Below are 13322 nucleotides of genomic sequence, written 5' to 3'. Positions count from 1 at the left end.
TTGCTCCTGGGCTGTCAGGAGTTGAGGCAGATGTGGGGCAGCTTTGCTCTGCTTCGCCGCTCTAAAGAGTCTGGCCCTCATCTAGTGCCAGGCCCAGCGCTGCTGCTCCTTGTCCCCATGTACTGAAGAGGAATGTCGCTGTTGAGCAGCTAGCAGAGTAATGAAAGCACCAGTTCTCAGTGGCAAGAAGGAATGACCTTTATTGTTTTGATTTCATCACATATATAGAGTTCTCAAAAGTCACCCAGATTGGTCAGTCAGAAGCTTCCCCAGGCCTGATTGGCCAGGCCTGCACTGTCCAAGTTCTGGGACACTGTTCCAACAACATCCAAACTTTATCTTTATTTATAAAACACAAGAAAATTTCTCATGGGAAAAACCTGTGCTAGCCACAGAGGAAGCCATCTTCTCTGATCATAGCCAGAGTTCTCAAGGTTGGGAATCTTGTCACTGAAGAGGTGTGTAGGAGAAGTGCTGAGCATTTGCAGCTGTGTTCCACACTCTGGAATGTGACCTCCTGGAAGTATTAATGGGGCTCCTGCATGTATCAGGAGACCTCTGCACAGACTATTTTGGAGCTATAATGAGACATGGAGGGCAGAGCAAGTAGTAAAAAGTTTTGATATCCTACATGTGCCTCTGCAGTGCAGCACTGATTAGCCAACTGCTTCATTTGGTAGCTGTAAAGCAAGAAAGTCAGAGTACTGGGGCATTAAAGCCATTCTTTCGACCCTGTACTTCTTCAGGTCCTTGCAATGGTCATGTTTGCAAGGATATGACCCACTTAGTTAACTGAATGCCACTCACAGCCCTTGCTTTGGCAGCTTTGCAGTAGCCAGTATGAGTGTTTTGTGCTATAGCTGTGCAGCATCCCAGGCACACTTCTGCTAGCCCAAGGAGGTGGAGTGCTGTGGGTTGAGAGGGTGTTGTGTGTGGCAGGGTACTTGGTCATGGACTTTTCTGTTTTTCCTGCAGAAAACGATGACTGGCTGGGTTGCTGGGGCCCCCACATGAAATCCCCTGGCTTCAAAGCCATCAGGGAGCACCAAAAGGTAGGCGATGTTTTGGGCTGACCTCCTTCACGTGCCCGGAGAGCATCTTGGGAGCAATTTGGGTGCCCCTCTCCTCAGGGCCGGGTGTTTGCTGTGCAGGCTCTCCCTGCAGCATTCCTGCCAGAACTAGGAGATGAGTCCAAGAGACAGGCACAGGTGGATGAGCATTTCTGCTGTGAGGGTGTCTCTTGTACAGACTGAGGCTGTAGCCAATTTGTGTTTACTTGTGAGCTTCTCTAAATTCAGTTGTTGCTGCTTAAAGCAGTCCTTCTTCTGGCAGAACTGAGGGGTAGGGAAAGTGCCCTACCTGCCAGTGCAGCAAAGCCAGTGTACATTATTAGAATCAGAAAACAGTCAGGTCTGGCTCATTGCTTGGGAAACCTGCAAGGGACCAAAGGTTTGGTATCTATCGCAAGTACATCCTTGTTCTGGAGAGCTGTGATGCTCTAAACTATGCGGTTTGTGCCTGCAAAGCTTCAGGAGCAAATGGAATCAGTTTGGGTGCAATCCTGGGAGAGGAGAAAAGAGTGTCACCCTGCATTGTATTGAGAAAGGATGTATCCTCTGCCCAGGGAGCAGGACGGAGTGGGCAAGGAGTTGGGGAAGCAAGGAGATCTCATAGCATCTGTGTTCCTTTCCAGCTAAACCACTTCCCTGGTTCATTTCAAATTGGAAGGAAGGACCGTCTGTGGCGCAACCTGTTGAGGATGCAGGCTCGCTGTGGGAAAAAGGAGTTTAACTTCTTCCCTCAGTCCTTCATCCTGCCCCAGGACATCAAATTACTCAAGAAAGCATGGGAGGAAGGAGCTAGCCGACAGAAATGGATTGTGAAACCAGTAAGTGTAAAGCAGAGCTCAATCCTCTGTCTCCTTGTAGCCGCAGGAAGACCACAGGAAGATCTGATCCTTTCCTGTTTGTGTTTTGCAGCCAGCAGCAGCAAGAGGTGTTGGTATCCAGGTTATCCACAAATGGAGCCAGCTTCCGAAAAGGAGACCACTGCTAGTACAGAGGTGAGTGAAGATAAAACCGGGCTTGACACACAGCCTGGGATGTCTTGGTGTCTTGTATCTCTGGCCAGTTCTGGGCCTATACCACTGTGTGGCAAAGCAGAAGTATCTGATTTGCATCTGGAGACTTCTTTGGAGGCTGCCTGGGTATCCTGCTGCTGGAAGTTTGGCTCCGCCATCTGCAGCTGGGCTTACTGGAGTGCTCCTGTCTCTGCGTAGATATTTGAGGTCTCTGACACAAATTTGCTTCTTTCTGGAGTTCTGTCTGGTGGGTGGACAGCTTCAGCTCTGCTGTGATCTAGCTCCCACTGCTCTGTACTCTGGGGTCTGGCATGTTTTGAGACAGACAAACCTTATCCAGTTCACACAAGCACAGTGGGAAGAGAAGTCCCAGGGAAGAGGTGGCAGTTGTCAAAGATTTGTTCTTATCCAAATTAGAATGGTTCAGTAAGAGCCTCAGTGTCTGTAGATGGTGGTCAAAGGATTTTCTTTAAATAACAGAGTTCTCAATCTCCTTCCCCTTCTGCAGAAAAGTGGGATAGTTCATCTTGGTTTGAGATTGATTTCTGGGAAGATTCTTGTGAGGGCAGGAAAACCGTAGTGTTTGGCAGACATAGAACTGCTGTGTTTACTTGTTTGTTCTCCCTGTCCACTTTCCGTGCAAAGAGATAGACTTTCCTATGGAAAACCATGAACTTCTGGGATGAATAATCAAATGATTTGGATTAAAATATCCAACTGTTTCTGCTCACTGTACCAAACCATCTGTGGTGTTCTGCATGTCTTATATATTCCTGAATATTGTGATCAGTGTTGTGGGTGTGAAAAAGCTACTGTGCCTTAGAACTGAAGAAAATCTCTTCAAAATGGAACTGAGCAGAAGGGAACACTACTTATGTGCTGCAGGAGCTCCTTGTGAATGGGAGAGCTACTCTTTCTCTCTTTTGTCTGTGATGTGATTAACTTGAAAATGCTGTGCAAAAAGGCTTCTACATTGATCCCTCGTTTTGCTAAACCTTCTGAGTTGGGGGTTAGAGATGTTTCTGCATATGAAAATCATAACCTTTATGTGCTTACTTCCCTCTGCAGATATCTGCACAAACCCTACCTCATTGGCGGGAAGAAGTTTGACCTGAGGATCTATGTTTACGTCACTTGCTACGATCCCCTTCGGGTCTACCTGTTCAAGGATGGATTGGTTCGCTTTGCCAGCTGCAAGTAGGTTGTGCAGGAGAACAGTGCTGGAGGCTGCCTTGGTGGTGAGGCATCTGTGGCTGTGGTACCTGCCTTGGCTGGGGCAGGAGGGAGTCATCCCCTATAGGGTAATGCTTAAAGCTATATCTTGCTTGCTTAAGAAGCAGTGTGGAAACACACGGGGTCGCTGCAGGTGACTGTGTTGAAAGGGAATGTGAGAGGATGCTGCCTACATCCAACTTTCCCAGTAAAAGATCAGCTTAGTGTAAAGCAGTTCTTGAAATATGTTGTCTGCGCTTCATTCTGCATAAAAGCTGGCACTCCAGAAACTGAGATTTTTTCCAGTTTTCCTTGTATTGCCTCAGGCTGCTGCAGTTCCATCAGTGGTTCTGCTCACTGATGCTCTGGCTTTTATTTCTTAAGGACATCCTGTGAGACTGGGATGGCATTCCACTGTCCCAAGGCAGCCTGTTCTCTCTCATATTTTGTCCCATCAGCTCTGGGCCTGTGGGGACAGAGAGGTCCAGGCAGCAGAGCTGATGAATGGCTGAGAGTGGTCTGAGATGAGAACAGAGTCTGTGTCTGCCTTGTGGACCTGGGGACAGCCAGTTCAGTCTCCAACTGCTTGTGCTCCTCTTGCCTCCCTCCAGGTACTCCTCCTCAATGGAGAGCCTCAGCAACAAGTTCATGCACTTGACCAACTACAGTGTGAACAAGAAGAACACAGAGTACAAGTCCAACTCAGATGAGACTGCTTGTCAGGGACACAAATGGTAGGTGCTGCTTTTAGGGCACAAGGTAGTCCTTTCTACTTCGTGTTAAGTCAGACTTTTTTCAGTATTCTTACCCAAAACTTGAACTTGCTTTCTGTATCATCTGCTCCCACGTGGCAAACCGAAAGAGCAGAGTGATTTTAGCATGAGTTAGTGTCATTGGAATCTGGATGGTCTCCCTGCTTGTGACTCGTCCACCGCAGCTTGAGCTGTAGTTGCTGTTCCCTGCTTCCAACGCTGCATTCGTCTCTGCTCATTCATCGCCTTCCCCTGTTGTGGTGGCAATGGCATGTGGTTAAAGCAGAATATGATTGGTTTTGCTCTTAGAAATGGAATGCGTAATTGTGATGCTTAAATTGGCTAGATGGGAGCTTCTGCCCATCTAACCTGACTTGGTTGTGGAGACAGAGAAAGGGACAGGCCTGGCTCAGAACTGTTCATTTATGTGCTACTCAGTGGGAATAGGAGCAGTGGTGCCATTTCTAGGCCTTTGGGAGGAGGGTTGCAGGCTTGCAGAAGTTCCCATTCCCTGCTATTCCATGGGTGAATGGATGCAAGCCCCAGGCACTTGTCTCTGATTCCACAGTGGTGTTTGAACCCTTTTAAAAATAGTGCAGGATAGAGTTCTCAGTCCTTGGCCTGGGCAGGGCTACTGCACTTCAGAGGGAGCTGCAGGTGGTGTTTTGCTGTGCTTACATTGCTTAGACCTGAACCTGCTACACAGTGGTCCCCTCCACTGGGACATTTAGCAGGGTCTGCTGCCTCCCAGCAGTTGCAATCATGTGGGGGTAGGATTATGTGGGTTTTCCATACTTGCATGCAAGAAAAAGCTGGCTGCTTCTATGTTAAAGATAAGTGTGGCTGTAATCCACTCCATCTTGTATGCAGGAAGCGTGACCTTTGGATTCCTGGCCATTAGCCACATGGTCTCACTTGAGAAGTATCTGAGCATCCTTGGCTCACTGTCAGGGTAGCTTGCAGCATTCAATGTGGTATGGGAAACTCCTGTAAAAGTATAGATGCTCCCCAATACCATGTTGTTACCCACATTTTTCAGAAATTCTTTTCGTCCCTGAAGCCTCAGTGAATTGGCTTTAGCTAAAACATTTTTGGGGTCCTGTTGGTCTCCTGCTGCGCTGCTTTGCAGTGTTGCAGGGGAAGGCCTGCAGGAAGGGGAGGGTTGCAGAGGACATGGCGGGGGAGGGAAGAGAAGATCTGGGTCTGATTTACCTTGCTCATGTGCTAATTTGGGACTATGGTGAGAGAAGTCTATGACAGATTCATGTTCCTCGTAGCTTGGGCCTTCAAGACCAGGGGCCAGGCTGGGGAGAGCAGCAACCAGGAACTGAGAGGTTTGAGGGTGTCAGGAGGATTGCTGTGCCAGGGAAGAGCATTGCCAGGGTTCCCCTCTGTTGCTTTCACTGCCAGCAGCAAGGGGCTACAGAGCTACCTCTGCTTTCTCTCTCCCAGGGCACTCAAAGCTCTCTGGAATTACCTGACCCAGAAGGGAATTAATAGCGAGGCCATCTGGGAGAAGATTAAGGACATCGTTATCAAAACCATCATTGCGTGAGTCCTGACACCCCTTGCTCTGTGTGTCTGTGAGGTGCACCCTGGCCCCTTTGACTGTCCAGTCCCTTCTCAGCTTGGTCCTTTTGCTCTTAATTGAAGTGGTATCACTGCTGTTTGCTTCAGTATTTCTCTGTAGATCCCTCCTTTCATCCTGTTAGTTATTCTCATGCTGCAGTAGCTGCAGTGAGTAAATAGATCTTACATTTCCCTGACCTGCCTGAAGGGCAGGATGGTGAGTGTACCCAAAATTGCCCAACTTGCCACCTGCTCCCCTGATTTGCCTGGGAGCCTGAGAGAATGGTCCCTGGTGCAGAATGAATTTTGTATTCAGAGGTGGATGGTGCCTGACAGAGCAGGGATACTCAGGATGCAGTGCTGGATCCATATGTGATGCAGCAGCAGCAACTCACAGGCCTGTGTTGATCTCTCAGCCCACCCACTCCCGCAGCACGTGGCTGCATTACGCTTCCAGAACTGTCAGCAGGTGCTGTGAACAGCCAGAGCTCTGTTCACAGAGCTGCCTGACTGTTGGAAACAAGCATTTTTTTTTTTGGCTTGCAGATCTGAGCCCTACGTGAACAGCCTGGTGCAGATGTATGTGCGCCGGCCGTATTGTTGCCATGAGCTGTTTGGGTTTGATATTATGCTGGATGAAAACCTCAAGCCCTGGATCTTAGAGGTCAACATTTCTCCAAGGTAAAGCATATGCAAGCTGCAGCAGACTGGATAATGGCCTTTCTTTTACTACAAAGTGAGTTTGGCTTGTGATGTCCATTGTACCCTGTGCTGAAAGACTGTGGGCTTTGAAGCCTCCCTCTCCAGATTGCAGGAATCAAAGTCTTCCCTGTCTGTGAAAGCAACATTCATCTGCAGTTCAGAAAGCTTTGCTGGGCATGCTCCAGCTAGAGCCAGGGAAGAGTACGTTAAATAAGGAAGGCCAAGGAGGGATGTGTCTTGTAGAGAATGGGTGATGGCAGAGATTTCTTTGTGTGGGCAGAAGCAATCAGCAGTTCCACTGCCTCGTGCAGCATTCTTTGCTTCCTGATGGCACCCGGCTGTGTGGTGTCAGCTGTGCAGGCAGGGCTGGGAGCTGCAGTGTAACTGAGCATGGCCCCTCCTGCCTGTGAGAGTGGGTGGGCATGAGCTGGACACAGAGCCTTGGTCCAACACAGGACTCAGGGGATGGATTTGCCTATTTCTAGCAAACTTGGGAAGAGATGGAAAAGTTAACTGTTTCTGATAGGAAGCCCCCCTTCAAAGAGCTGTTGTCAGGATTTTTCTCATGGCTGGTTGTGATGAGGCAAGGGGCAGGCTGGTGTTGGTATCCTGGTCACTAATAACCCAGGGATTGACCTCAGAGCCATGGGGCTAGACACCTCCATTCTAGCACTCAGGCTGCTGTCATGCTTCCTCTCTGCAGCCTCCACTCCAACTCCCCGCTGGATGTGAGCATCAAGGGCCAGATGATTCGGGACCTCCTCAACCTCGCTGGCTTCGTTCTGCCCAGCATGGACAGTGTGGCCTCAGGGACACAAACAAGAAATGGCTCTACCTGCAGGTCAGCCCCCTTCTCTGTCAGAGAAGCAGGCTTTTTTCTTGAGTGATTTCATCGGGGGGGGCTGCTTGGAGCCCAGCAAATGATGGCTTCTAGCTGTTATGAGCTTATGCTTGCTGGTGCTTCAGCTGTGAGTCCAAAGAACTTGCCTCATTGCCTGGGTATCTGGTTCCTCTGGTCCTCTTCAAGGCAGAAGTATTTATGCCCTCTCTGCAGGTTCATAGTTGGAAGTGCGGCCAATGTAATTTGTGCTTGCTCTGCAGTTAGTCAGTCGTGCTCTCTCATCCTTCACCCTGCCAGAACTAATAAGATTCTGAGTCTCACTGCCTCTCTGTTTGCTGGGAGGACTGGCTGGCTCTGTTGGGGCTGGATCCACTTACCCTCCAGCTTACCAGAACTGACATGCTGCTGCCTGGAGCAAGAGGAGCACCTGTTATTTTGCAAATCCTGGAGTAATCAGTTCTTTAGGCAGGACTGCAGGTGTCACATGGCTGGAGACCTATGGGTGGAGGTGTGCACAGTCTTACTTTGCAGCTAACATGACTGTTTTTTGCAGAATGCTAATTCCTGGGTATGTGTCCAGCCAGGTCCCTAATCGTTTCACCACAGCTAGGGCTTATTCTGGTTTCAAACCTGATGGCTGGAAGGTAACCAGTCTGTTCCCTGCAGCACAGTGGCTGCTGGCCATATATCACTGAACGATCAGCTTGCTGGGATAAGCACCAGCATGCAGTGATGTGTGGGCATGCCAAAAGATGGGACTCTTGCTCTTTGAGTGCCCTGTGCCTTCAGTGAAGGGAGAAGCTTGGAGCATGGGCCAGTTCCAGATGGGGAGCTCTCACCAGCTCATCTGCGGTGAGATCACATGCTGGTTTGCAGCTTCCAGTGGAGGTGCTGAAGGGCAGGTGTCCTCACAGAGGGACCTGCAGGGGATTAAGCAGATCCTTAACAAGGTTCAGATGATGCATTACCAGATTTCTTGCATCCAGAGGCAAGCTTGTTTAACTGTATCTCCTTCCTGTGTCCTGTGTTGATGCACAAGGCTGTGGGTTGATCACTGGTCTCGGAACTAGAGAAATCCTTGAGAAAGTCTTCTCTTTCATGGCATCTTCCTGAGGGTGTCATTACTCTCTCAGAAGTTGCTGGGAGGAGCTCTGCCATGACAGGACTTTGTCTTCTTTGCTTTAATACTGTACTGCCTCTCTTGTGTCCTCAGTCTGGGCAGTGCTTTGAAGAAGCCCAAGCCAGTAGTATCTGAGCATGTCAGAGCAGAGAAGATGAAGAAGGCCTATTACGTGATGCAGAAGAAACCTGACCAGGTATGAAACAACTTCCTGTGTTACTTGCACAATCCTGCCAAGCCCGTGTTCCAGCCAGTCCCACATCTATCTGTTGTCCATCCCAGTCTATCCTTGTCCCTCTTCAGATTGTGCCCTTCTCTGGGGTCAGTCGGATGTTGGGGCGCACTTGGACTCCAGTGGATTACAAGCCAGTTGGTCAGATATAAATTAAGTTTACTTAAGCCACTGTCTCACTGACTCCTCTGTACATTAAAACAGGCTAGTGCTGAGGGGCACATTACCCACCAGTCCCCAAACAGAGTCTGAGTACTGCTTGTTTCTCCTCATGTCTCTGTGCAGCTCTTATAGCCTTTGCCAGCTCACTCCATGCAGGTTAGTAGGGCCACTGGCCTTGTGTGCCTCCTGGCAGTGTGTGTAAGAGAGGTTGGATGCAGAATTGGGGTTCTCTGCAGTTCTGTGCAGTGTGGGTGTCACCATTGAACCTAGATTTCTTCAGTTTCCATGTGGTCCGTGTCACAGAGATCTCAGACACATGGAGACCTCTGCTTGAGAGACCCTTCTCCCTGACCTTGGGTTGCTCTTGTCTGCAGGATTTTTATTCTTCTGTCTTGGACATCCTGACTCCAGATGACGTTCGTGTCCTGGTGGAGACAGAGGATGAGTATTCCCGGCGAGGGCAGTTCGAGCGGGTGTTCCCCAGCCACATCTCCATGCGGTACCTGCACTTCTTCGAGCAACCTCGTTACTTTAACATCCTGGTGACCCAGTGGGAGCTCAAATACTACTTGAATAGACACAAAGGTAACTGCACTCCTAAAGCCTGGCGCAGCCACCTGACTCAGGCAGGCTGCCTGCCAGCAGTCGTGGGAGACTTCTGAGCTGTGCATGTTGAGGGGGAGCTGCCTGCCTGCATACTACCCCTAGGAAATGTGTTATCTTCCCAGACTGCTTCAAATATCTCAAAAAGCTCATTCTGAGTTGATGAGAGGTGATGACTGTTCTGGTACACACAGCACCAGCACTTCTAGGTGCCCTGGGCTTGAAGCAGACTGGGATTTTGTCTTCAACCTGTAGCTTGGCCTCTTACTGTGTTTCTCTGCTCTCTTTTGAGGGAGAAACAGCTGGAGTTGCTGGGCTTTGCACCTGACAGGTGATGTGTGAAGGAAAAATTGGGCCTATTTCCTGGTCTCCTGCAGCTTTCCAATTGATGAAAAACAGTCAGCATACAGACAGAAATTTTTCGTGAACAGTAGAAATCTAGCTAACATTTCCAGCCTTTCAGGACACAATTCTGTATTTTAATAAAAAAATTAACCTTTCATGAGGCATAGCTGGGCTGGACCAATTCCTTCTCACCCAGGATTGTCTCTATCAGGGCAGCAGTAGAGGCTCTTTTGGAGAGAGTCAGTGAGGTCTCCCATGAAAGGTTAGAGAACATAAAAAGTGACTGTAGCTCAGAGCTTTCCATCCAATGTCTGATCTAGATGGAGAGGCTTCTGGAGGAGCTGGCTCTCCACTGCACTGCAGACTATATGTGTGCTCCTCACCTGTCTGTCAAGGAGAGAAAGAAGAAAAATGCTTTTGTCACTTTTCACTGGTGTTAAAGCAAATATCAAAGGGGTCAGTTACAGTCTTTCACAGAGAGACAGTAACATCATAGCCCTCACTGGCTGTGCTGTCAGCATGTGTCATCCTTTGCCTTGCTAATATCTTTGCTGGATGATCTCCCATCAACTGGAAGAAAGATTCTGTCATCATTCTCACTGAAGTGCTGCCCTGAGCTTTGCCACTCAGACAAGGGTCCTGGTTCAGTGCTTCAGCTTCCCCAAAGAAGCCAAGCGAGCAGATTTGCTCTATCCCATCATTGCTCTTCACCTCTAAGCAGAGCCCCACCTCCCCGTGTCCCTGTTGCCCTGTGTTCCAAGCAGCACTCCTCTTTCCCTAGCCAGCAAGGTGCAAAGCCCAGGCTGGTGCATAGATCCAGGAAAAGGCATCTGAGCTGCCCTGCTCCCCTCTGCCCCCAGCACATGAGGTTTTTTTACAAAGTCCTGTGTGTTGCTGAAATTCACCGAGGAACAGGCTTTGGACAGCAAGGATTTCTCCTGGTGTCCTTGGTATAGCAAACCACAGTAATCCCAGCTGGACAGCATCAAGTTCCTAGGCATTGTTCTGCTGGTTCTTCATTCTCATAGCTTCTGCTATGACCCTAAGGCTCTTAAAAAGAAAACAGGATGGGAGTAGTCCTGTATTTCTCAATATTTCTGGCTTAGCCAAGAGCAGAGTGCTTGGCTGTAGTGGGGATAGCTAACAGGAGGCCCTGGAGGAAGCAGGGCCTGTTCAGTGCAGTTGAACACATGACTGCTTCAAGATGACCTTTCCGAACTCTGGAGCACCAACCACATCTTGTTTGTGGTGAGAGGAATGCTCCATTCCAGTCACACCAGCCGTCAGCTCAGCCTGTGCCAATTTTGCCCTCTGTCAGGGATGAAGTCTCAGCCCATGTCTAGCTCTGGATGGATCCCTGTAGGGAGGAGATGATGCACTGGGATGCTGCAGCTGATCAGTGCTGTGCAAAGAGGAGGTTGCCTGAGCTGCCCTCCTGTAGGAAAGGGGTCGATGACAGTAAAGCTGCTCTACATTTGCACTGTAAGAACTTTCACCGGTGCAGCCCAAATCAGGGCTCAGGGGGACAGCCAATCTGGTCTAATTCGGCAAATCTTGTGTTGCCCCAGTTTCCCTGTTTCGCTGAGCCTGCTGCACGGCATGTCTTGGCTCCCTGGGAGGAAGGCAAGCACTGCAGCAGCCCACGCACTGATGTTTGCTTGTACAAAGGGTGAACGCCCTTGGTTTACCCTGTGTTTGCTGGCGTTCAGGCACGTGTTCAAGTAGTCATTGCATAGCATGTTCTCTGTGGTCAGTGCAGCATATTTGCATGCCCCAAGCTGGGAAGGCTTAACTCTCTGTAACCCTGGCTGTTCGTTCTCACTTCTTGTCTTCTGTTACTTCTCAGGTCTGGAGCTACTGAAGAGCTGGTGTGTCAAAGGGTACCACACTGGGGCAGGGACGGATTTGGCCCAGATGGTGCGTATAACTGTGGGGAAGGTAGGCAGGAATGGTTGTTTACCTGTGCAGAGCTGGGTAGAGAGCCTGCTTGTAGGTAGGAGCCTCCTGTCTTACCTGTTTGCCTTCTTCCCTCTTTGCCAAGGCCTCCAGGAGTCTGGAGAAACCCATGCTGTCCTATTTCTCACAAACATGACGTCATGAACAGTGTATCAGATCTGCAAGTATTTTGCATCTGAATATCCTTGGGTGCACTGGGCACAGCCCTACATATTTGGCACCTGTCCTGCCTGTTGTTCCCCTCTGCGAGGGAGTCATCTCCGTCTGTCACTCCTGTGCCTTACAGCAGAATGATCCACTGAAAGAAACCCACTCTTTTGACCTCGAGATGCTCTACTCCCACTTTCAACAGAGGGATTCATTAGGCAGAGAGCAAAGATTGCTATTTGCTATTCTGGGAACAGTCTGGTGGCAGTGACAATGCGCAGCAGTGAGGCAGCTCTAGCTGAAGCTCTCTAGGGCAGCCTATGGCAAAGCACAGCAGGCTTGAGGAATTTTTGCCACGACTTAAATAGCCATTCTGTTGTCTTTCTCTCCTCCCACAGTGGTCATTGCCAAAGTCATTCTTCCTCCAGAAGAACGGCTTCAGCAAACTGGAACTGGGCAGACTGGGGTGAGTTTGCACTGGCTGTGACATTCATGGTATTCATAGTGTGGCTTTAGGACTGGTGTCCTGGTAGAGAACGGGCAGCCCAAAAAGCAGCTTTGTTTAAGGGGAGAGGAGTAGGTTGGTTTGCAGGCTCTGAAGCCTCTGCTCACTGGAGAGCCAACAGATGGGACTGGCACGGTGTCTGTGCAACTGGGCTTGTCTCCTTGGCACTGGACTGCCAGCTTGGATGGGAGTGAAGCTCAGAATAGCCAGAGTAGGTGATGTTTGGAACTGTCATGGTCAGAACATGCTGACGAGATATTCCCCCCATTGGAACCTGTGTCGCTTCTGTGGGCATTGATGTGGTTAACAGCAGATGCTCTCAGCTGCAGCACTGGCTGCAGTGAGGCCTCCAGGTTTTTTGCACTCTCCCAGCTTCCCTGAGCAAAGCTGGGCTGCTGACAGCTTCCTGCAGAGGTGGAAGACCAGTTTGTCTGGGTGAGCCAAAGTGAAGGGGAGGCACACCCCCGGTCTGTGGTGCTAAGGAAAAGGACATCACTGTTCCCGTGACGACGCCAGGGTGGAGTTGGGTTTACACACAGACAGGGAGACCAAGCTGTGACCCTAACGTCCCATTGATGGGATGCCTGTTGGGGTGAGTGGTGCTGTCTGAGATGGGAGATGGAGTAGGTGAGCCTGGCAGCGCTATCTGTGAGTCCATGTGTCATGATACTGCAGATGATTATTGCACCATGGTCCTTTTGGTCCTTTCTCACTGTCCCTTAGCAGCTCAAGGTTTCCTTTTTCCTGCAGCACATGCCTCCCTTCAGCTGATGAGGATCCCACGACATGCCTGGAGCCCAGCCCTACTCAGAGCTTACCTCTCAACAAGTGCACTGGTGGAGCCAACCAGAGACCTGCTGGCTGCCTCTCTGACACCACCCTGGTGATGTGACCATGCAGCCACTGTCCCTCCCTGGGGACACATCAACCTACCTCAAAGGAAGAGACAGGAGCTTGCTCTGTACAGCAAGGACTGTGGGAGACCCTCGCACTGCACACTTGCTTGTGGGGCTGGTTTTGAAGAGAGATGTTTTCCTGGGCAAAGGGGAGAGTTGTGTGACTTCAGTTTCTAAAACAAGTGGCAAAACCTGAGAAA

At 49.8% G+C, this 13322-nt stretch overlaps 1 protein-coding gene across 7 annotated transcripts in view; it reads left to right on the top strand.

The window, feature by feature from the left end:
• Nucleotides 1-13322, top strand: part of TTLL4 (tubulin tyrosine ligase like 4) — a 25967-nt gene extending 12645 nt beyond the window's left edge. For 3 of the 7 annotated variants that reach the window (XM_085066780.1, XM_085066779.1, XM_085066782.1), the window contains 13 exons: nucleotides 976-1052; nucleotides 1694-1888; nucleotides 1980-2062; nucleotides 3149-3277; nucleotides 3904-4026; nucleotides 5497-5595; nucleotides 6160-6294; nucleotides 7019-7156; nucleotides 8370-8472; nucleotides 9045-9255; nucleotides 11465-11535; nucleotides 12120-12187; nucleotides 12977-13322. In XM_085066780.1, coding sequence (XP_084922906.1) covers nucleotides 976-1052; nucleotides 1694-1888; nucleotides 1980-2062; nucleotides 3149-3277; nucleotides 3904-4026; nucleotides 5497-5595; nucleotides 6160-6294; nucleotides 7019-7156; nucleotides 8370-8472; nucleotides 9045-9255; nucleotides 11465-11535; nucleotides 12120-12187; nucleotides 12977-13118 — 1574 coding nt within the window. In that variant the 3' untranslated portion in view covers nucleotides 13119-13322. The other 4 variants (XM_085066783.1, XM_085066785.1, XM_085066784.1 and 1 more) reach the window with 4 other exon arrangements.

The sequence above is a fragment of the Lichenostomus cassidix genome, chromosome 7 (genome assembly GCF_008360975.1).
Source record: "Lichenostomus cassidix isolate B80296 chromosome 7, HeHo_3.0, whole genome shotgun sequence".
Lineage (NCBI taxonomy): Eukaryota > Metazoa > Chordata > Aves > Passeriformes > Meliphagidae > Lichenostomus > Lichenostomus cassidix.
This window is presented reverse-complemented; position numbering and strand designations above follow the sequence as displayed.